This window comes from Chiloscyllium plagiosum, unplaced genomic scaffold (assembly GCF_037043375.1).
Source record: "Chiloscyllium plagiosum isolate Xiang-an unplaced genomic scaffold, Cpla_swu_hap1 HiC_scaffold_19, whole genome shotgun sequence".
Taxonomy (NCBI): domain Eukaryota; kingdom Metazoa; phylum Chordata; class Chondrichthyes; order Orectolobiformes; family Hemiscylliidae; genus Chiloscyllium; species Chiloscyllium plagiosum.
The window spans coordinates 44,746,675-44,771,996 of record NW_028270157.1 but is presented as its reverse complement, the minus strand read 5'-3'; the positions used below and the strand labels follow the sequence as shown (position 1 = coordinate 44,771,996).

Sequence of the window (25,322 nt, the reverse complement as noted above, 5' to 3'; positions counted from 1 at the left end):
CCTCCCACAGTTCTGGGACTTGAGTTCTGACCTCTACATAATTTCTGGATTGCTGATAACACCAGTATGAAACGGAGTAATACTTTGAATCTCTCCAGTTGATCTGCCTGTTGTTGAGATGATGCTGACCAAATCTGAATTGTATGCTTTTCTGCCAAATCTGAGTTTATTTTATGCACTATACAATCTATCCTGTGTTGCGAGGTCCCAGGAGCAATATGGAGTGAATTTCTGCACATGCTGATGGATTTATTTCAACTGAGAAATAGAAGCCAGGTTTACACTCTGCTGTTTTACAACACCAGTTTATTGTCAATAATAAAGGGCACACTAGAATAACAAGGTAATATATAATACTGGCGAGAAGACTGATCAACAAACATTATTGGCTGATGCGTGCTTACTGCTGGAATGTCTGCCCTGGAATAATGCAATGTGTAGTGGGGGACTGCTAATAACATTGATCTTGTATAGTATTGCAAAATGAAACAAACCACTCAAAGCTGTTTCAAAAAAAGATGTGGTATCTCCATAATCAAGTGGCTAAAATGTTGACTTTCCACAATCTGATTTTGATTTTTCCAAACTCAATACTTCTTATTATAAAACCATTTTAATGAGTGACAAATAGTTTGGATTTAATTCCCAACTCCCACACCAGCATCAAATTCTGATCTTTGGCTTTGTTCTCTAATCTTTATTGTATAAAAGAGGCAAAGACTGTAGAGAATGCGAAAAACATTTTCTTATTGTTTTGCAGAAAGATTGTTGTCTGCTTCAGACAGAAAAGCTGCAAGGAAATTATCATTAAGTTTTGACAATTAGAGTTGCAGCTCATTAAGATTTAACAGCCGCATGTAGTACAGAAATTTGTATTCATTTTGAAAATACATGGAAACTGCCATCTGTAGGGAATGTGATAAGCTTGAATTACTTTCTCAGGTGAATTATTTATAAATATTGTATATAAAATAGTGTTCACTCTATTAAGGTGTATATATAGCTATTTGTCTGTACTACTACCATATATTTTTCTTTGAGTGTGTTAAGTTTCACATGCTTTATCGATAAATGTTAATAACCTTTTACTTTCTAATTTTCATAATAGAATCCCAGTTTCCACCAAAACACCATTCGACATTTTAGGATTCAGGTCTGTAACATAACCCCATTCCTACTTTAATTTTTTGCATGGGAGCATCATACTGTTGCCCTCAAGTCAGCCCTCAGAGAGAGTGAAATCATTCAGAGGTTAACCAGTTGCACAGCTGAATTAACCATACCAGGCTTGAAGATCATGTTAGATAGGCAGGAAGAACACAGCAAGCCAGGCAGCATCAGGGGGTGGGGAAGTCTAGCTTTCAGGTGTAACCCTCCTTCAGGACTGGAGGTAGGTGTAGGGGAAGCTACAGATAAAGGGGGTGGCAGGGACAGAGTGGTGAAGTGGGGATAGGTGAAGACAGGCAGAGGGTATGACCTGGTTGGTCAATGGGAAGAATGAATCCAGAAGGTGGCTGGGAGGGGTGGAAGGGAGGGGGAGAGGTTATTTGAAATTGGAGAACTCAATGTTGAGTCCTCCGGGCTCAAGGCTACCCAGGCAGAAGATGTTCCTCCAGTTTGCGGTTGGGTTCATTGTGGCAATGGAGGAGGCCAAGGATGGTCATGTCGGAAAGGGAGTGAAAAGGGGAATTGGAATGGGTGGTGACTGGGAGGTCCGGTCAGACCCTGCAGGCCTGGCTGAGATGCTTGGCGAACCATTTTCTAAGTTTACATTTGATCTTCCTGATGTAGAGAGGGAGGTGTCTGAGATAGACCAACTGAATTTAAGGGTGGGGTGGAATTTCTGGATAAAGTCGATGAATTGCTCCAGATCAGCCTAGGCACAGGATGCTGCACTGATGCAGTCATCGATGTAATGGCAGAAGAGTTGGGGCACAGTGCCAGTGTTGGTACTTTGTTTGACATAGCCAACAAAGAGGCAGGCGTAGCTAGGGCCCATATGGGTGCCCATGACCACCCCCTAGATTGGGAGGAAATGGGAGGAGTTAAAGGAAAAGTTAATAAGGTTGGAGGCCAAGGGAGATGTGAGTATCAGAGACAAAAATAAAAATAGATATTTTAAAGAATTATTTTGGATTGATTGGTAATGGCGCTGTGTAGAAAGGCGAACACTCTCACTATTGATGGTTGCCAACTTCTGAAATACCCAAAATATTTGATTAGATTAGATGACTTACAGTGTGGAAACAGGCCCTTCAGCCCAACAAGTTCACACCGACCCACCGAAGCGCAACCCACCCAGACCCATTCCCCTATATTTACCCCTTCACCTAACACTACGGGCAATTTAGCATGGCCAATTCACCTAACCTGCACATTTTTGGACTGTGGGAGGAAACCGGAGCACGCAGACACCGGGAGAATGTGCAAACTCCACACAGTCAGTCGCCTGAGGCGGGAATTGAACCCGGGTCTCTGGTGCTGTGAGGCAGCAGTGCTAACCACTGTGCCGCCCACTAATATACAAAGATCAGAATATTTATCAGATTATTTTTCATTTGTATGAACTGACATATTGTGTTGCACTGAAATATTGTTAGCTGAGGTTCTTTATTCCCATGTTATTCTGGAGTCAAAGTGATGGATCTAAAGGATGTATGGTAATGGACTTTTCTTAATATAATGGGTGTAAATGGGATATGGGTATGTCTCACTTTCTCCATATGGCTATGTCTGTTGGAGTACAGGTTAGTTACTGGCAAAAGATTTAGTCAGAAGAACAAATGGGGCCAGGCTTGATGTGCTGGAATTCTAAATAATGGGAGTGAAATAAAAGAAGGATTGAGTTCACTAGAGTTGTGTATAATAGTAGTGAATGGGAAACGATTTATTGGATCGAGTTTTATTTACATGAAACTGGCTGCAGTTTATGGTGACAGAAACAGAAAACTTCTATCAATCTGTTGGCCATTGATCTGAGGGAAGAACTTCTTGACTGTTGAACTGGATCATGTTGAGATGCTGGAAACTGCTCGCAACATCTCAAGTTTTTTAAAAAGCTGCAGATGTTGCTGTACTTACTTGTGTTGCACCTGAGCGCTGGATTTTTTTAATGTTCTAAATAGAAAATGTTGCAGAAATTCTTTACTATATACTGCCTTAATTGAAGCTTAATTGTTGTAAATCTGAATGGTATAGAAATATAAGTGTCATTCAAAAATATATTCGCATTGACCAATGGTTGTTGACCATTTCTATTACAGTAATAACTGCTACCAGGAACTTTCTGCTCGCGGTTACTTCAGCATTTCTGAAGAAGATCAGATTAGTTACTCCTCAAAGAAATCAGGTAGGCTGTTGTACATTTTGAAACAAATAGCTCAATTAGACTGCGCAAAACAGCCATGAGAGGAAATAACCTTTCAAATAACTTGCTGTTATAGTTTTGCTCATTGCTAAAGCTATTTGATAAGAAGCAAATCAGTTATTTTTTCATGCCACAGTACACAAGGCTCAGAGCAGCAAAACAGACAACTAAATGAACAGGTTTTGTATTCCCAATACTAGTTAGAAACCTGACATGGACAAACCTTTTGGTGATTTGAGAGGATGATGGTAGGAAAGGAGAGGCAACTTATATAATTGTCCTTTCCTCATCTCAGCTAGCATTTCTGCTGCAGTGAGACAAGCCAAAGATTATAGCAGATGCAGGGGCTCATAAAAAGACAGAGACCAAGTAACCTCATGTTGTCAATCTGTCATATGTGCTTTTCTTTGTTCAAAATACTAGGTTCTAGTGTTTTTTTCACTCTTTTTCTTCCTCCTCTTCATTCTCCTCTTCCTCTGACACATTTAAGAATGGTAGGTGAGTCTCTGACTTTCCCAGCAGCAGTGCTCCTCTCTCCAAGTCAATCACACACTGTGGGTAAGAAATGACATCTTTTTTATGGGAAGTAATAAATAGTGAAAATTACTAGCAGCAAATGTTGAGAGGAAATTACATTGTTCACTAACTTTCTCATGCACTTCATAGAAGTAAAAATGAATGTTTTCCAAACATCGTTCAGTTAGAAAAGGCAATTGCAAACTTGATGAAAGTTTAAATTTTGAAGAGACCCTTGAGAAAGGAGAAAAATGGAATGGTTTATAGAGCCTATTCAGCAGCACTGGAACAGTGGAGGGTACATAACTATCTGGTGAGTTTTTGCAGTGTTTGGGGAACAGAATCATGTGGAAAGTGCTAATAAGGATGAGTATAATGAATTTAAGTTTTCAGGATGAGCAAGAAGTCAGTGTAAGTTAGGTAGGATAGTGCTGGGGGGGGGAACCATAGTTTTGATAGGTTGTGGACATCAGGAATTTAAACATGGAGATTGCATTGTAATTTAGCACTATTCTTGCCTCTGAGTAGATTGTGGGTTCAAATCTCACAACTTCTAGACAGAACTACAATGTTGAAGATCTTTCTTTCATGTGAAATGTCAAATCACAGCCCTATGTCTGTCTAGATTGACAGAAAATAACCATGGCACTAGAAAATAAGATTGTTCCATCATGCAAACCAGAAGTGCTCCCTTAAATAAAACCAGCTAAAACACAAAATCATGTGAGGCAGAGATAGGGTCAATAGCAAATTCTTTTCCCTATGATAGGGGAGTTCAGAACTAGAGAGCATAGATTGAAGGTGAGAGGGGAAAGATTTAAAAGAGACTGGAGGACCAACTTTGTGACATACAGGGTGGTGCATGTATGGAAATAAGCTGCCAAAGGAAGTTTTAGAAGCAGCTGCAGTTACAACATTTAAAAGACATTTGGACAGGTACATGAATAGGAAGGGTTTAGAGGGATATGGGCTAAATGCAGGCAAATGGGACTAGTTTAGTTTAGGTAACCTGGTTGGCATGGATGAGGTGGACCAAAGGATCTGTTACCATGCTGTATGACTGTATGAGTTGTTTAAAAGCAGAATGCTGGAAATCTAAAATAAAAATGTAAAATGCTGGAGAAACTCAGCAGATTTGGCAGCATCTGCTGTGAGAGAAACAGTTGAGTCTGATGACACTTACTTAGAACAAGTTATTAGTCTCATTCACTATCCTGTGGCTTTTGTGTCTGTTTTAATAACAACTATTATACAGTAATTCATTATAAAATGCTTTGGGATGACCTGAGAATACAAAAGCAGGGCAGTTCATAAATACAAGGAGAACAACAAAATTTTAAAATACTACTCTTGGAAAAGGCAGGATGTGCACTGTGAAGTGTTGATTGGGACATATGTGCCAGTTAATTCATAGCGAAATGGGGAAATATCAGATTGAATGGGGAGAGGGCGGGGTATGAGTGATAGTGGAGATTGATTGGTTGTGCCAGCAGAAAGTGATAGTTATCAGTAAAGTTTGCCAAAAATTGATGTTCACACATTGCCAAAATATGAAATGGGAGACACAGCTATTACGGAAAATACTCTACTGGCTGATGACTGTGTTGGGATAGGCAGGAGTAAAACCGTAAAAGAACGATGCTGTAGAGTAGGAACATGGAGTAGGGTTAGTTTAGGTGATTTACTGTACTTCTTTGCATATTTTCACATACTATTTTCTGTTTGGGTAACAAGAGTGAAGTGGTGAAATGATTTGTAGTTTGATTATCAGCCTCTTGAGGTTAAAACAAGGATTGCAGATGTTGAAAACCAGAGTCTAGATTGGAGTGGTGCTGGAAAAGCACAGCAGGTCAGGCAGCATCCGAGGAGCAGGAAAATCGACGTTTCGGGCAAAAGCCCTTCATCGGGAATAGAGGCAGGGAGCCTCTGGGTGGAGAGATAAATGAGAGGGGGGTGGGGGTGGGGGAAGGTAGCAACGACTACAATGGGTGAATGGGGGTGGGGATGGAGGTGATAGGTCAGAGAGGAGGGTGGAGTGGCTAGGTGGAATGGAAGATAGGCAGGTAGGACAGGTCATGGGGACGGTGCTGAGCTGGAAGGTTGGAGTGGAGATGATGTGGGGGAAGGGGAAATGAGGAAACTGGTGATATCCACATTGATGCCATGGGGTTGAAGTGTTCTGAGGCGGAACACCAGGGATATACTTCCCTCCCCATCCATTTCCGCTTTCTGCAAAGACCGTTCCCTCCGTGACTACCTGGTTAGGTCCACGCGCCCCCAACAACCCACCCTCCCATCCTGGCACCCTCCCCTGCCACCGCAGGAATTGCAAAACCTGCACCCACACCTCCTCCCTCACCACCATCCAAGGCCCCAAAGGAGCCTTCCACATCCATCAAAGTTTTACCTGCACATCCACCAATATCATTTATTGTATCCGCCTACTCTATCAGCCTATTGAACCATGAACACTCCTTCCACTGCCAACACATTTTTGTGGGGATTTGAAACTAGATCTTCTGACCCAGAGGTTGAGTCACAAGAGGGACTGTTGGAAATAAAAATAGAGACAGTCAGAGACTTATTACTCACTTTGAGAGACAGCAGTGTCTGAAGACCAAGAGATAGCTCACAATCCTCATTATCTGCAAAAAAAATTCACAACATTGGAAAGTACAAATTTAGATTATTTAATAAGTGCCCTTCCAGATTATTAGTGAACAAGGAAGCATAAAAGGCGAAATATTCTTCCACGTATTTACTGGTAACGATGATCTTCAAGTTCATCACTAATTGCCATGAACCTGGAACATATGTTCTGGAAGATCAAAGGGACAAAAATGTTTCTCATTACAGGATGGAGTTGTACAGTGTTATATGACAGCTCAGTGCTTAACTAATGGGAGACTGAGTTTTAATGTTATATTCTAGTACAATAAGTGCCCACTTGTCTACTAAAACTACATTAATGATGGATACAATCTGAGCATGATCTTCTCCTGAGGTAGCTTGTGTACCACCTAATGACCAATTAGCATTGGCAGAGGTTCACCACCTGTCTTTTGTCGAGATCAAAGTATGCTGTATGGGGATATGAAATGAAAATGTAAATCTCTCACTTCTGTGCTAAAATAAGTAATGTTGAAAATGATGCACTTAAGACTTTTGCAATACTTCCATGTCTTCTTAATCCTCAATCAGCCATAATTTTAATTACAATACAGTTATGATTAGATTCCCTACAGTGTGGAAACAGGCCCTTCAGCCCAACAACTCCACACCGACCCTCCAAAGAGTAACCCACCTAGACCATTTCCCTCTGACTAATGCACCTAACACTATGGGCAATTTAACATAGCCAATTCGCCTGACCTGCACATCTTTGGACTGTGGGAGGAAACCTGAGCACCCAGAGACTGGGAGAATATGCAAACTCCACACAGGCAGTCACCCGAGGCTGGAATCGAGCCTGGGATCCTGGTGCTGTGAGGCAGCAGTGCTAACCACTGAGCCACCATGCCACCCTTCTTTGAGTTCACGAAAAAACTTTTGTGCAATGCCACTGATGTGCAAGCAGTTACACTGAGGATTTTCTGGCATGATTTTTCTACCTGTTCATGAAAGATAGTTGAATTTCTTTGTGATGTAGTTCTGTGGACATTAGTAACCACTTTAAGTCAATTTATAATCCTTTATTTCCAACTATAAAACTTGGGTGCATGATTAATTCCACAAGGGATTGTTCAAGTAAACTTCTTATAAATGATTTCTGTTGCAAGTTTTTTTCCACTTTAAACAGACAGTTCTTGTTTCATGTTTTATTGTTTTCCAGCTAATTTTTCATATCTGCATTTTTGCTTTGCTTTTCCCTTATAAGCTGTGACCAAATCTCCATTTTTTTGACAGTCTTGCAAACCTGGTGATAACATTGTTCTTTCCTCAAAGTATCAAACTGAGAAATTAAACAATCTCTTGTCAGGTCAAAATGTGTGTACAAAATCACGAATAACAGCAGGTTGTTCCCTTTGAGTATTAATACCCCTCTCTATATTCAGACTTGGAATTTTACATTCCTGAAAGTTACATTCGCTTCTTCCATCCATACAATAGATAGTTAGGGTCTGGAATTAATTGCTTAGAAATGTGGTGGAAATGCGGTCAATCAAGGCATTCAAGAGAGTACTGGAGGATTATTTAAATGGGAGCAAGGGATACAATTAAGGGGAAAAGGCAGGAGATTGTCACTATTTTATTGTGGTCATTTGGAAAGCTATAGCAGACACGATGGGCCAAATGCCACTGTAACAATTCTATGGTTTTGTGAAGAGTTTTCCAAATCTCTACCATCATGTGTGTGTCAAAATGTTTCCTAATTTAATCCCTCAAAGGTTGGGCTCCAAGTTTTTAGATCCTAGACTTTAGTCACCCCAACAAAAGAGCTGAACTGCAGAGGTGAAATGAGTGTGTTTGGCCTTCACAACAGTTTGACTGAGTGTGGCATCAAGAAGTGCTAGTGAAACTGGACTAATTGGAAATCAGGGGAAAAACTTCTCACTGATTTGAATTATGCTTCGCATAAAGGAAGGTTGTTGTGGTTGATGGAGGTCAATTATCTCAGTTCTGTATATCTCTGCAGACGTTCCTCAGGATAGTGTCCTTGGCTCAACTGTCTTCAGCTGCAACATCAATGAACTTTCCTCCACCATAAGGTCAGAGGTGGAGAATAATTACACAATGTTCAGTGTGACTTATCAAATACTGATATGCTGCAAGACCTGGAGAACACCCAGGCTTGGGCTGATAAGTGGCAAATAATATTGATGCTAGGTGTCAAGTGGTGACCATCACCAACAGGAAAGAATCAAAACATGGCTCAAGATACTCAATGGCATTACCAGTGATGAATCCCCACTATGAACAACCTGGAAGTTACCATTCACCAAAACTGAAATGAACAAGGCTAGTGGTTACAAGAGCAGGTCAAACATAAAAATACCAACAACTTTCCCCAGTGCCTAAATAGAGTTTCCTTCCATTTGGAAATCAGTTGTGTTTGTTGCTTGGCTATGGTATAGCACACCAGGAGAGGTATTTCTGCACTCCTTCTTTCCTCTAGAGATGGAATTTCTATAAAACAGTCATTTTTTTAAAAAAGTGAAAGTACAGTAGTTTCCCTCTATAACTTTTGTATTACCCTTAAGGACAGACTGGAGGGTGCTTTAATCTATTTCTCTCAATGCATGATCTCAGAGTTTGGAAGTACAGTGCAAAGAGACAGATTGATACAAACTATAACACACTTATACACTACCCAGTACATAAGCTTGGGGTTTCACGACTTGAGCTTATCTTCAAGCCCCAAATCCTAAGATTAAGTTATTTTTTATCATGAAAAAATTGAATTGAATTGAAGTTATTGTCACGTGTACCAAAGCACAGTGAAAAGCTTTGTCCAGTGAGCAATACAGGCAGATTACATGGTTAAATAGCATAGGTAAGTAAACAATAGGTAAACAGCAGCAAAAACAAATGCTGAATGTCAAGAGTTTGTGAATCCATTCAGTATTCTAACAACTGTAGGGTAGAAACTGTTTCAAAACTGGCTGGTACATGTGTTCAGACTTCTGTTCCTTCTTCCCGATGGTAGAGAATGCTGGCGGCCTTTCCTTGACAGTGGGCCTGGTAGATGGATTCTATAGATGGGAGGTTAGCCTTTGTGATTATCCAGGCTGAGTTCACCACTCTCTGTAACCTTCTCCGATCTTGAATGGTACAGTTGCCATACGAGGTAGTGATACATCCAGACAGAATGCTCTCGATGACACATCTACAAAAGTTGGCAAGGGTATTCACCATCTTGCCAAGTTTCCTCAGCTGCCTGAGGAAGAAGAGACTTTGTTGGGCCTTTGTAACCAGTGGGTCCACATGAAGAGTCCAAGAAAGCTTGTTGTTGATGACCACTCCCAGGAGCTTGACACTCTCCATTCGTTCCACCTCTGTGCTGTTAACGTGCAGGGGGCAATGAGTAACATCCCGCCGAAAGTCAATAATGAGTTCCTTGGTTTTGCCAGCATTGAGAGCTAGGTTGTTCTCAGTGCACCATTTTTCCAGGTCTTCCACTTCCCGCCTGTGGTCTGTCTTGTCACCATCTGAGATTCGACCAACTATGTTGGTGTCATCAGTGAACTTGTAAATGGCATTAGTCTGGAATTGGCGATGCAGTCGTGGGTATACAGTAAGTATAGTAGGGGACTGGGTATGCACCCCTGGGGGGGCTCCACTGTTGAGTGTTATTATCGATGAAATATTTTCCCAATCTTCACTAATTGTGGCCTGTGGGTCAGGAAACTGAGGATCCAGTTGCAGAGAGTGAGGCTTAGTCCGAGGTCACTAACTTTAGTAATCAATCTCACGGGACTAATAGTGTTGAAGGCTGAACTGTAGTCAATGAGTAGGATTCTTACGTAGCTGTTCTTGGTGTCAAAATGTTCTAGGGAGGAGTGAAGGGCAAGTGATATGGCATCTGACGTGAATCTGTTGGTCCGATAGGCAAATTGGAGTGGGTCAAGAGTAGTCGGGGGGGGCTGTAGTTCATAAATGCCATGACCAGTCTTTCACAGCACTTCATAACCACTGAAGTTAGAGCCACTCGATAGTAGTCATTGAAACAAGCCGCATGAACCTTCTTAGCACAGGGATGGTTGGCCCTCTTGAAACAGACTGCAGGGAGAGGTTGAAGATGTCTGAGAAGACCTCTGCCAGTTGATCTGCACGTGGCCTGATACTCCGTCTGGTCCCATCGTTTTCCTTGGATTCACATGAAAGAAAACTGATCTGACCTCTGATACAGTGACTGTTGTGATAGGTTCGTAAGGACTTGTTGGAATAGGTGTTACGTCCCCACTGAAATTCTGCTCAAAGCAAGCATAGAAGTCGTTGAGACGATCTGGGAGGGATGTGTCATGGTCTGCTATCTTGCACTGTCTCTTTTTAGAACCTGTGATGTCATTCAGTCATTACTCATTTTCTTCCCAATCTTGGTCCACTGTTGTTAAAATTACTAGAAGAGGCATGTGACTTTGGTTTAACCCTGAATGAGATTGAGACCCCGAATAGTGTGTAGGATTAATGATGTAACCATGCAGAAGTGCCTCCAAGCTGAAGCCCAATTGAATTTCAAACAGGCACTACAACTGACTTTGTCATTAGAAAATGCAGCAAGTGGAGCATATGAGTTACAGGGTATTCCAATGGAAGTGGACACCCTTGCCAGTCCAATTGAGCTTGAGGAACACCACTTGAGAGAAAGCAATTGCATAGTCTGACTCAGGATATATCCCGAACAGAGGGACTCTAGGTCAGCCCACAGCAAAACAAAGTCAACCCTCTGCCAAACTGTTAAAATTTTCTTCAGGATCTGGCTGGCAAGCTAATGTAGTTGTTTTCAGTATGTGGACCTGAGACAGCTAATGAATTCCACTGGCCCTAAATTGAGTAAGGGAACTCGTAGGCTGGTATTCAGGAGAGTGCAAACCCTGGAAAGTTCACCTATATCTGGAGATACTCCAGACATGAGGCAAGCTACTGTGCATTACATGCTGTCTGTATCAGAGGTAGAGTTGGAGGAAAGTGACCCAATGCTAAAATGCCCCAGGAGGAGCTCCAAAAAAAAAAAATCCAATCTATGCCCTCAGACTCCGATAGGGTGCTATAGTGATTGTAATAAGGTCAGCCAGGTGGATCTCAGAATATGAGTTCCCTGATTGGGGCTGTTAACCTGTTCAAATCAGGAGCCCTGGCAGGCAGACATAAATTGGAGTGACAGATGTCCTTTACCCTCAGAGCTAACTCTGAGGGAGCAAGAGCAGTGTCAAGGACTCTCCAAGTGTAAATAAAAGGTGATTAGGTAATGGGATACCAGCCTCTGTAGAGTTATTTCAACCAGCGCTTGCAATTTTTCTAACAGCAGAGAGGGCCTCCGAACTGAAAAGGTCAGCACATACTGTCCGCACACCACCTGCTTCTTGCTTCATTGAACTCCCTCAACTGATGAATTGTTATAAAGATATTTCATATTACTTCCAGCATTTAGCAGAACAAAGACCCCTTCAAAGGTAGCGCAGCCATTAAAAACAGTTCCAGCTGACAGTAACAAAGCAACCTGTTGGGCAGAAGTCACAAAGTACTGTGAGGTAACAGCTGAGTATAAAATATAACTAGGTCACTGCGATTTTTGTTTTGATTAGATTAGATTCCCTACAGTGTGGAAACAGGCCCTTTGGCCCAACAAGTCCACACCGGCCCTCCGAAGAGTAACCCACCTAGACCCATTTCCCTCTGACTAATGCACCTAACACTATGGGCAATTTAGCATGGCCAATTCACCTGACCTGCACTGTGGGACTGTGGGAGCACCTGGTGGAAATCCACGCAGACACTGGGAGAATGTGCAAACTCCACACACACAGTCGCCCCAGGCTGGAATCAAACCCGGGTCCCTGGCTAACCACTGAGCCACCGTGCTGTTTGAGAACTCTGCCTCTTGCAACTCTCTGACCCAGGTCAGTATTATTATTAACCTAAAGCATTACATCATATTTGCATCTATATATAAAAGTGAAGTTTAGCTATGAGATATCCACACTAATTGGGTGGTGCTTCCTTTCTAAGGCATATTATCAGAGCTGAAAACTGTTCAGTAACAATACATTGAACTGTCTCAGATTATATTAAAGTGTAACTTAATCAGGAAAGTTAGGATTGCTTGGCATCTTGGGTCCAAACCTCTTCCACCATTTTAACTAACGTCAACCAAAATGAATGAGTTATATGTGTTTACAATAACTTGAGAAAGCTAGTTGGATATTAAACACTCAGATAACATCGCTCAGAGCAGTTTGGCCTGTCATTTTTTCCCCTTCATATCAAGTTTAGGCCAACAATAATTTCTTTCGGACAAAACCAACAAAGGAAAAAGCTTGGAATTCTTATTCTATTCTCACTCCCATTTCATTCAGGCCAGGCAGCATCCGAGGAGCAGGAGAATCGACGTTTCGGGCATAAGCCCTTCTTCAGGAAAGGGCATTCCTGAAGAAGGGCCTCTGCCCGAAACGTCGATTCTCCTGCTCCTCGGATGCTGCCTGGCCTGCTGTGTTTTTCCAACACCACATCTGCAGTCCTCACTTTCTCCCATTTCATTCAGGCTGCTTTGTGTTTGGATGTTCTCCTTTTCCCTGTTCTCGTAATGTACCCATACTGTACCTGAGCCATTGCCTCTTGAAGACTACCTATTGTTGCATTATATTTCTGTCTAGGAGAAAGTGATGACTGCAGTTGCTGGAAATCAGAGTCAAAACGTGTGGTACTGCAAAAGCACAGCTGGTCAGGCAGCAATCAAGGAGCAGGTGAGTCAAGGTTACATAGTAGGGCCTCCCTCCCATACTCCTCCTCTAACCTAACTTTAAAGTCCACATATAAGCTACTCAGTGTTCTTGTTTTGGAGACGAAGTGTAGAGTAATGGCAGCGCAGGCAGTGGAATGTTCCTGCTGCAGGATGTTTGAGGTAGGGGTGACCACCGATACTCCTGCCGACTTCATCTGCAGGAAATGCAGTCAGATCCTGCTCCTCACAGAACGAGTTAGGGAACTGGAACTGGAGTTGGATGAACTGAGGATTATTCAAGAGGCTGAGAGGGTGATAGATAGAAGCTACAGGGACATAGTTACGCCAGAGAACAGAGGTAGCTGGGTAACAGTTAGAGGTGGGAAGGGGAGGAAGCCGGCAGTGCAGGGATCCCCTGTGGTCATTCCCCTAAACAATAAGTATACCGCTTTGGATACTGTTGAGGGGGAACGGCCTAGCAGGGGTAAGCTGCAGTGACCGGGTCTCTGGCACGAGGTCCGGCTCTGAGGCTCAGAAGGGAAAGGGGCAGAGGAGGAGAGCGCTAGTTATAGGAGACTCCTTAGTTAGAGGGACAGACAAGCGGTTCTGTAGACATGGGCGAGACTCTCAGTTGGCTTGTTGCCTCCCGGTTGCCAGGGTCCGAGACGTCTCGGACCGTGTCTTCAGAATCCTTAAGGGGGAGGGTGTGCAGCCAGAAGTCGTGGTGCACGTTGGCACCAACGACATAGGTAGGAAGAGGGGTGGGGTGGTCAATCAGGAGCTCAGGGAGTTAGGCTGGAAGCTAAAAGCTAGGATGGACAGAGTCGCCATCTCTGGGTTGTTGCCGGTGCCACGTGACAGTGAGGCAAGGAATAGGGAGAGAGTGCAGTTGAACACGTGGCTGCAAGGATGGTGTAGGAGGGAGGGCTTCAGGTATTTGGACAATTGGACTGCATTCTGGGGAAGGTGGGACCTGTACAAGCAGGACGGGTTGCACCTGAACCAGAAGGGCACCAATATCCTGAGAGGTAGGTTTGCTAGCACTCTTCGGGGGGGGTTTAAACTAATTTGGCAGGGGGATGGGATCCGGACTTGAAGTCCAGCAAGTAGGCTAGCTGTTTGTCAGGATGTCCAAGAATGTAGGGAGGCTGTGGAGAAGGTAGCACTGACAGGGAGTACTTGCGGACACAGAGATGGGCTCAAGTGTGTATACTTCAATGCAAGGAGTATCAGAAATAAGGTGGGTGAACTTAAGGTGTGGATCGGTACCTGGGACTACGATGTTGTGGCCATCACGGAAATGTGGATAGAAGAGGGACAGGAATGGTTGTTGGAGGTTCCTGGTTACAGATGTTTCAGTAAGATTAGGGAGGGTGGTAAAAATGGAGGGGGGGGTGGCGTTGCTAATTAGAAATGGTATAACGGCTGCAGAAAGGCAGTTCGAGGGGGATCTGCCTTTGGAGGTAGTATGGGCTGAAGTCATAAATAGGAAAGGTGCAGTCACCTTGTTGAGTGTTTACTATAGGCCCCCCAATAGCAGCAGAGATGTGGAGAAACAGATTGGGAACAGATTTTGGAAAGGTGCAGAAGCCACAGGGTAGTAGTCATGGGTGATTTCAACTTCCCAAACATTGATTGGAAGCTCTTTAGATCAAGTAGATTGGATGGGGCGGTGTTTGTGCAGTGTGTCCAGGAAGCTTTTCTAGCTCGGTATGTAGATTGTCCGACCAGAGGGGAGGCCATATTGGATTTGGTACTTGGTAACGAACCGGGACAAGTGATGGGCTTGTTAGTGGGTGAACATTTTGGTGATGGTGACCACAATTCTGTGACTTTCACCTTGGTTATGGAGAGAGATAGGTCGTGCAACAGGGTAGGTTTTACAATTGGGGAAAGGGTAAATACGATGCTGTAAGACAGGATCTGAGGAGCATAAGTTGTGAGCATAGGCTGTCAGGGAAGGATGTCGTGGAAATGTGGAACTGTTTCAAGGAACAGATACGACGTGTCCTTGATATGTATGTACCTGTCAGGCAGGAAAGAGATGGTCGTGTGAGGGAACCTTGGTTGACAAGGGAGGTTGAATGTCTTGTAAAGAGGAAGAAGGAGGCTTACATAAGGTTGAGGAAACAGGGTTCTGACAGAGCAGTGGAGGGATACAGGATAGCCAGAAAGGACCTGAAGAAAGGGAATAGGAGAGCTAAGAGAGGGCATGAAAATTTTTGGCGGATAGGATCAAGGATAACCCCAAGGCCTTTTATGCGTATGTGAGAAACATGAGAATGACAAGAACGAGGGTAGGTCCGATCAAGGACAGTAGTGGGAGACTCTGTATTGAGTCGGAACAGATAAGTGAGGTCTTGAATGAGTACTTTTCTTCAGTATTTACAAATGAGAGGGACCGTATTGTTGAAGAGGAGAGTGTGAAATGGACTGGTAAGCTAGAGGAGATACTTGTTAGGAAGGAAGATGTATTGGACATTTTGAATAACTTGAGGATAGATAAGTCCCCCGGGCCTGATGGGATATATCCTAGGATTATGTGGGAAGCAAGAGAGGAAATTGCAGAGCCGTTGGCAATGATCTATTCGTCCTCACTCTCCACAGGGGTGGTACCAGGGGACTGGAGAGTGGCGAATGTTGTGCCCCTGTTCAAAAAAGGGAATAGGGATAATCCCGGGAATAACAGGCCAGTTAGCCTTACTTCGGTGGTAGGCAAAGTAATGGAAAGGGTACTGAGGGATAGGATTTATGTGTATCTGGAAAGACATTGCTTGATTAGGGACAGCCAGCACGGATTTATGAAGGGTAGGTCTTGCCTTACAAGTCTTATTGAATTCTTTGAGGAGGTGACCAAGCATGTGGATGAGGGTAGAGCAGTGGATGTAGTATACATGGATTTTAGTAAGGCATATGATAAGGTTCCCCATGGTAGGCTTATGCGGAAAGTCAGGAGGCATGGGATAGTGGGAAGTTTGGCCAGTTAGACAGAGTACTGGCTAACCGGTCGAAGTCAGAGAGTGGTGGTAAATGGTAAATATTCAGCCTGGAGCCCAGTTACAAGTGGAGTTCCGCAGGGATCAGTTCTGGGTCCTCTGCTGTTTGTAATTTTTATTAATGACTTGGAAGAGGGAGTCGAAGGGTGGGTCAGTAAATTTGCAGATGATACGAAGATTGGTGGAGTTGTGGATAGTGAGGAGGGCTGTTGTCGGCTGCAAAGGGACTTAGATATGATGCAGAGCTGGGCTGAGGAGTGGCAGATGGAGTTCAACCCTGCCAAGTGTGAGGTTGTCCATTTTGGAAGGACAAATAAGAATGCGGAATACAGGGTTAATGGTAGGGTTCTTAGTAAGGTGGAGGAGCAGAGGGATCTTGGGGTCTATGTTCATAGAGGGTCTATGTTCATAGATCTTTGAAAGTTGCCACTCAGGTGGATAGAGCTTGTAAGAAGGCCTATGGTGTATTAGCGTTCATTAGCAGAGGGATTGAATTCAAGAGTCGTGAAGTGATGTTACAGCTGTACAGGACTTTGGTTAGGCCACATTTGGAGTACTGTGTGCAGTTTTGGTCGCCTCACTTTAGGAAAGATGTGGAAGCTTTGGAGAGGGTGCAGAGAAGATTTACCAGGATGTTGCCTGGAATGGAGAATAGGTCGTATGAGGATAGGTTGAGCGTGCTAGGCCTTTTCTCATTGGAATGGAGAAGGATGAGGGGTGACTTGATAGAGGTGTATAAGATGATCAGGGGAATAGATAGAGGAGACAATCAGAAACTTTTTCCCCAGGTACAACAGAGTGTTACAAGGGGACATAAATTTAAGGTGAAGGGTGGAAGGTATAGGGGAGATGTCAGGGGTAGGTTCTTTACCCAGAGAGTGGTGGGGGCATGGAATGCGCTGCCTGTGGGAGTGGCAGAGTCAGAATCATTGCTGACCTTTAAGTGGCAATTGGATAGGTACATGGATGGGTGCTTAAGCTAGGAAAAATGTTTGGCACAACATCGTGGGCCGAAGGGCCTGTTCTGTGTTCTATGTTCTATCTCTTTCCCATCACTTGGTGGCCCTTAAAATTTCCAAGGTAGAGATTAATCTGCAGACCATCTAATTATGAAGAGGTGAACGGGAAAAAGTCCAAACAAATCAGGGAAATTATGAAAAATTTATAAGGAATCATGGGAAACTTGGCTGGAAAGTGGCAGTAACTGGGACAAGGAACTGGAGTTCTGTGTAAGGGACATCTTCCTTGTTCAATGTATAAGATGCCCAACAAGAGTAGATTCCTCCAGGATCTAGTAATTTTTTTAAACAAGCAGATTAGATTACTAACAGTGTGGAAACAGGCCCTTCAGCCCAACAAGTCCACACTAATCTGCAACCCACCTATACCCATTCCCCAACATTTACCCCTTCACCTAACACTATAGGATAATTTAGCATGGCCAATTCACCGAACCTGCACATTCTTGAATTGTAGGAGGAAACCAGAGCACCCGGAGGAAACCCACGCAGACACGGGTAGAATGTGCAAACTCCACACAGAGAGTCGCCTGAGGCGGGAATTGAACCTGGGTCTCTGGGGCTTTGAGGCAGCAGTGCTATCCGCTGTGCCACCGTGCCACCCTAATGGGGTTTAAACCAACTAAAAAGTAGTAAGTTAAAGTCTAGACAATAGTGGCCATAATATATGCATTTTAACATAACATTTGAGAAAGGCAAGAGTATGACAAAGACCCAGGGTAATATATTGGACAGAAACCGAGCATTGAATTTGGGGAAGATAAAGTAAGCACTAATATTGGCAAAGAATAGAGCAGAACAGCATTGGAAAATATTTAAAATGGTGCTCAATGGGGTGGAGGGAAAACATATTCCACTAAAAACAAGCATAAGCTAAACACTAATAAGTTACCATGGTATATAAAGGACAGAAGGAAAAGATTGAGGAAAGGGAACAAGATTTACGTTGGATACATGGACAACAGCAGACAGCATGGCAAGGGAGATCAAGAGTTGACCATGAAATTAGTTTACATGGACTGTAAAAGGGGACTTCAATAGGACACCACATAATTAAGATTATAACTCAGGAGACAATGTTTAGAACTGATAGAAACTGAAAGAACTGCAGATGCTGTAAATCAGAAACAAAAACAGAAGTTGCTGGAAAGGTTCAGAAGGTCTGGCAGCATTTGTGAAGAGAAAGAAGAGTTCATATTTCAGTTCTGGTGACCCTTCCGTTCTGAGGAAGGGTCACCATGTGCCGAAACATGAACTCTTAATTTCTCTTTAAGTGCTGCCAGACCTGCTGAGCCTTTCCAGCAACTTCTGTTTTTGTTTCTGACTTCGAATGGATAACTAGCTGCCTTCATGATAGAGCACAACTAAAGGGTAGTTATTCAGTGGTGGTAGGTGGTAAGCAAGATTTCAAAAGGTTTAGTGCTGAGGTGACTTGTTCTCAACTTGTTGACAATTGAGACTTCAGAATCAAAAACACAACTTCTAAATTTAAAGATGAAACCTATTTCAGGGTGATGTCAATAGGAACGCAACAAATGACTATATATTAAATTTTCAAATTGGGCATATCATTAACAAATTAATTTCAATATGAAAAATATGAGATTCAACAATAAAAATAAGGATATTGCATATTACTTATAAAGAAAAGAGACTAAATGGTGTTGAAAAGTAAAAATATTCAGGAATGGAAATGCACAAATTGCTAACTGGCTGCCTCTCCCACAGTGTACTTTTCAGGAAGTTAAGGCCAACTAAAACTTTGTTTATGTACTAACTTGCATTAAAATTGCTTTCGCCCATCAATCCTATGCTCATTGACCTGCCCTGCTTCCTGGATAAGCAGAATTTTGATTTCAAAATCCTAATTTTTCTTGTAAGTGACTCTAGGGCCTCAACCCTCCCTATCTCTATAAAAGACTACAACCCTGTGAGGAAGCATCATGAGGGACAAGTTAACAAGACTGTAAACAGCAATTCAGTGTTTGTTTCTGGGTACTAGTGAGGTGCAACTTACAACATTGGCAGCAGCATTTTGGATATCCTTAAGATGGAAGGTGCAAAGCTGGCATGTGTTAGAATAATCAAATCTAGATGTTTAGAGTTAAACACTGGAATTAATTAATGTTTAGCCTGATTTACTCAAACGTAAATCACATGTTACCAGAACAGGCGATGAGCATGTTCCTTTAATTGAAGTAAATAGGATTTCATATCAAATAATTAATTACAGAATCTCCTACAGTTTATGGAAAATATGAGGTTCTTACCTACTACCAGAGCTGAACACTCTACTTTCTCTTTCCCCAACATGATTTCTAATGTCTCCACTCGTTCCATTGGTTTTGAACTATCTTTGGATCTGTTATCTCCACAGTCTTCACTCTCCGCTGCAGGCATTTCCTTTAAACTGAAGAAATGGATAGTAGGTCAAACACATCAGAATACAAACTGCAAGAAATTGTATCAAAAGAAATAAATGATCTAAACTTGCCAGTAACCACATTCACTACACAGGCTATTCACATTTTATACCTCTTTTAGATAGCTACTAACATTTTTGTAAAATATAACACTGGTCACTAAATTGTACCAATGCTTCCAGTTGAAATTTTGGGCCTTTTGCTCAAATTTCAAATCCTAACAAAGAATTAGAAAAAATGAAGCATAAAGATTGAATCATTAATGTAAGGATGATCTCATTCAAATACATAGGATTCTTAAGGGGCTTGAGAGGGTAAATGCTGAGCGGATGTTTCTCCTCATGGGAGAGATAGGACCAAAGTCACGGAAGAAAGGAGCACCAATTTAAGACAGAAATAAGGAGGAATTTCTTCTGAGTGTTGAGAGTCTTTGGAACTCCTTACCATAGATGGTGAATTAGGGGCAGAGTCCTTGTGTATATTTGAGGCTGAAGCAAGTAGATTCCTGATCAAAGTGGGGAATCAAAGGTAACGGGGAAAGGACAGGAAATTGTGCTTGAGGATTGTCGGAGCAGCCACAATTCAGTTGAAAGGCAGATTAGGCTTGAGGGTCCAAATGACATTCTTCTGGTCCTATTCCTTATGGTCTTTTCTGTTCTTGCATTTCTCTGTGTTTCCTAATGGATATGATGTTCCTCAAGACTCTTGTCCAGGCATATTCTGTGTACACATTTTCAAGGTTGATGAGATTCTACTATCCCTCCTCTACACATCACCATGTTTCCATTATTTAGTTCTTCAATAAACTGACACTGGCAGTGTATCTGTGATTTCACCATTTCTCACTGGAAGAGCATAACACCTCATGTATTCTATACTGTTTCCTCTAACAAGATATAGTAAGTTAGGGCAAGCCTAGCATTTGAGGAATGAATGACAATTGACATGGGAGAACTGAATTAAGGGTGTGGTGATATCACCACATGAAAGTGGAAGAATGGACTTCAGGTTTGTGCATTAAGTTTATTTATTTCCCTTAAATTGTCATGATATAAAATCTTAACTCTGCCCCACCATTGGAATACTTTCTGAAATTAGTTTTTTTTAAAACAAAAGATGGAGCTATGCTTTTTGAACATTTATGATGTGGAGTTGTTGGTGTTGGACTGGGCTGGACAAAGTCAGAAGTCACACGACACTAGGTTCTGACCAACAGGGTTTGTTTGAAATCACAAACTTTTGGTGCTTCACCTGATGAAGGAGCAGCACTCCAAAAGCTTGTGCTCTCAAATAAATCTGTTGCACTATAACCTGGTGTCGTGTAACTTCTGACTTTTAAGACTTAGCCTTTGCAGAACCAGACAAGCAGCAGTAAAAATAAAGATAGCCATTGGAAATAAGGAGTTGCACAGAGTCAAACGTTTAGGCCTGTCGGAGGTGGAATAGTTGGAGGACCTGCTTTGTGCAAAAACAAGCAGAATTTATTGTCTAGAGCTGATGAGTTATAAGCAACAATTAATGATCAATTCATTGGTAGGTGCTGTGACAAGGCAAAGGTGATGATTTCTCACAGGCTGACCTGTCAGAGTGGAGTTAGTTATGGCTTCAACACCCATTGAAGCTTTTCATAGAGACTTCTTGGGGACATCAACAAACTGTTAAAAGATGACAAAATATGAAATAATTGTGGGACAACATCTACATGTATTAGATGTAGTAACCAGGATGCAGAAAGCAAATATGGTGTGTTGAGAGTGTGGTCTGTTGAGTCCGCTGTAAAGCTATCTTACATTTCAAAATCTTGACAAGTTATGCAGTACAAAAGAACAATGGGCTCTCTAATGCAAACAAAAATCTGATTCCAGACGTGCAGCCAGAGACTATAACAAAACATAATCAAACAAACAGCATGTGAGCAACAACAAGGAGTGCACTAGAGACTTGCAAAAATACAAGAACATACATGGATACAATTGCAAGACAGACCAGAAAGTGAAAGAACCTGAAAAAAGGAAAACAAGCTTTCTACATTGTGAAAGTAATATGTTGTGTGAGCAAAGTCAAACAGTTAGAAGCCTTTACCACGATTAATATCACACATCCCAAAAAAATGGCAAACTCAAATTCTCGATCAATGGTTTTACTGGTGTGTATTATCTGTCATGTTACAGATGTGTGCAGTTCAAAAGAAAGATGGTATAATCAGAGCACGTTTGGACCTAAGACACACTAACCTTTCTCTAAAGAAATGACAATTCAGGACTCCAACTTTAGTAGAACTAATTCCCACATTGACATGAGCTAAATTCCTTTCCAAGCTTGATATTAAGTATACTTTCTAGTCAGTTCACTTCACAGAGAAATCTCGAAATTGTACTTTCTGAACACTGGAATGTATTTCCTCCAGGAGCTACCATTCAGTCCATTCTTCAGGCAGGACCTATTCCAGCAGCACATGGGAAAAAATGACAGGACTTACAGTATACTGGAATGTGTATATGTTGCTGAGGATCTTGTCAAAATGGGCTAAACTAATGAACAGCACAAACAAAATTTGCACTTGCTGATAGTGGCAGCTTATCATGAAGGACCTGTATTCAAAACAAAGTAGTGACAGGTGAACGCACCAGATCAACTTTTGTTTTTATTCAGATTTTGGAATGCATCCAAACCCAGCTAAATTTTAAGTAGTATAACCATATGCCTACACTCCAAGACAAGGAAGATCTGCAAAGACATCTCAGCTTTTATAAACTTCCTAGAACCATGTATACCATTTTTTTTTCAACAAGGCATCATTGTTAAGAGCTTACTTAAGGAAAGACATTCCATATGTACGGCAGGGGGCCCATTAATACATGTCTGAATCTCTCAAACAAGCTATTCAGCAGACACTTGCATCCTACAGTACCACAATCCAAATAAGACAATCTTAGAAGTCAATGCATCTCAAAAACAAAGCATCATATCACATAAGATGATAAACAAATTGCATTTGCATTGAAAAGTCTATCACAACACAACATCTAATTATTCCAACATGTAGCATTAAATACTGTTTTAGGATTTGGCATCATAACACCAGTGTGCAATTCCCTGTGCAAACAAATACAATCCAGTGAAAATAATTTGGTGCAAACCATTGATAGCTGCATCACCTGGACTACAATGATTTAATGTAAAAATTGACTGATGTCTGCTGCAAACTTGGTACTAAAAGGTAAAAATCTGCATAAGAATACAGAAATTCCACTACACTTGCAAGTCTGCAAGTAGACAGTATGGACAGGGGATGAAAATGTGCTTAAGAATGATTTAATAATTTTGGGCATGAGAGATCCAAGATGGCGGCGACTCAGCAAGACCTAGGCAAAGTGGGCCACCCTCCCCCACCACACTCACCAAATCAATTAAAAATAGTTTTTACTTATTGTAATTAGTGGTTTAATACTAAATTTATACAGTTCAGTCTCCTGTAAAAATGACTAGGGGGAAAGGAGCTCCTCCCCCACCCTCCCCAGCTAAACAGAGGCATCCGCAGCCGCCCCAGGGGACTTACCTACGGTGGCGAGCCTCGCGGAAATAATCTCCAAACTCGATGCGAAGATTGATGCTTTCATAGAAGAGTCCCGAAGTCGGTGGAATTCATTCTCGGCCGGGCTACAAAAGCACGGCCGAGACATTGAAGAAATTGAATGCCGAGTCGGAGGGGCAGAGTTAAAGGCCGCAACCTCCGAGGCCATTGCAGAATCAGCCGTGGATCGGGTCCGGACTCTCGAGCAGCAAGTCCAGACCTTAGAGAATCACATTGACGACCTCGAGAATCGAGGTCGTCGAAAAAATATTCTTTTGCTGGGCCTTTCTGAACGGGAAGAAGAAGGCGGCCAGCTTACAGCGTTCCTTGAACAGTGGCTTCCGCAGTTATTGAATCTGAAGGCTGGATCAGGCCAGGTAAGGGTAGAATGGGTCTACCGGCTTGCAATACGCGGGCCCGGCTCGAACCAGCGCCCCTGCCCGGTCCTGTTCCGGCTGCAGAGCTATAAGGTGAGGCAGATGCTCTTGGAAGCCTCCAGAAATCTTGGGAAAGACCCCCAAGCCATGACTTATAAAGGATCCAAGATTATGTTATTTCAGGACTTTTCCCCAGCTTTGGTCTGAAAGAGGAAGGCGTTCGATGAAGCAAAGAAGCGTTTAAGGGGTTTAAACATTCAATACTCCTTGTGCTACCCAGCTATACTACGCTTTAGCCATGAACGGTCCGTGTATAACTTCGGATCACCGGAGAAGGCCAAGGAACGTTTGGACTCTCTTAGACAAATTATAAGAGTTAATTGATGTTGTTTTGCCTACCCCCACCCCAGTTTACCCCCCTTTTTTTTCCATTCATTATCTTACTGTTTAATATTATCTCCGGGGGTGGGTGGGAAGAAGGGTTTATTTATTCATCCTTTACTTAGCGATTTCCTTTCCCCCCTTTTGTTTTATATATATATAGACCAGGGAGTTTAGTTAATGTAGATGGGTGGAAGGTGGCTACCTTATTTTATCTTTGTCCTTGGGAGCGGGGTTGTTTTCCCCTATTATTTCGTATTAATATATTTAATTATTATTTGCTGAGACTGTAATTTTATAGTCATATATGTTCATATATGGTATTAACATTACCAAATATATCCAGGTGTTGGTGTGGGTGGGGGACAGGGTACTCACTGTTAGTTCTAGTTCAGTAGTATACTTGAATTTTCTTTATCCTATCGTGGGATGCCTGGGTCAAGGGTGGGGCACTGGTTGGGAGAGGTTATGATGGTGGTTTTTTGGAAAGGAAGTGATGCTCCCTGGGAATAAGGGGTAAGGGAGAAGATCTCCATTTAAATACGTTTTATACTTTTTTTTACTATTTAGAAATAGTTTTTTTAATTATACTGATCTGAATGTACTAAAGAGCTTTTATTTTTGTGAATTTTATATACTCTATGCTCGGGATGTTTTGGATAAATACGGGTTTTGTTGTGATCTGATGTTAACACATTCTGAGCATGTATATCACTGTTCAATTTATGTGTTATCCATTGGATTTTTTTTTCTCTGTAATGTAATGTAATGTAATTTTAATGATACACTCTGGTCAGTTGTAAGTTAGACGAGTAGTTAGTTGAGTTTTGTCTTTTTTTTCTCTTAGTATTTCTTTTTTTTCTTGTTTGATAGATTTTGGTTATCATTTATTTATGATTCAACTGTATATCAATGTTTATATTTGGACCTTTTTTTAGTTTTCTTTTGTAAACTTGTTAAAACATGTTAAAATTTTCAATAAAAATATCTAAAAAAAAAATTTTGGTCATCACAAATGCAACCAACTTTAGGAACAAACACCAAATGATCTACCAATGAACATTTTCGTAGAAAGATGGCCTGACATGGTCGAGGTGCCAAACATTATCAGATGCTTTTGGCATTCAGAGATGAACTAGCTACCTCAGAAGGTGTAATTTTGAAAGGAAAGCAATTACTTGAACACAAGGCATATTGTCACAACTTCTTCATGGTATAATGTAAAAAAGACACTTGGATAGGACACCATGTAGTAGACAGGAAATCAATAAAGGCTTTGCGAAAATA

General features: G+C 42.0%; 1 protein-coding gene across 1 annotated transcript in view; it reads right to left on the bottom strand.

Annotated features, from left to right (window-relative positions):
* Positions 1 to 289: 289 nt before the first annotated feature.
* nrip2 (nuclear receptor interacting protein 2) overlaps positions 290 to 25,322 on the bottom strand; it is a 76,290-nt gene continuing 51,257 nt past the window's right edge. Inside the window, exons 4-6 of the mRNA XM_043709403.2 lie at positions 19,551 to 19,690; positions 6,476 to 6,528; positions 290 to 3,919 (exon numbers count right to left, since the gene is read on the bottom strand). Coding sequence (XP_043565338.2) covers positions 3,806 to 3,919; positions 6,476 to 6,528; positions 19,551 to 19,690 — 307 coding nt within the window. The 3' untranslated portion in view covers positions 290 to 3,805. The remainder of the gene's footprint in view (positions 3,920 to 6,475; positions 6,529 to 19,550; positions 19,691 to 25,322) is intronic.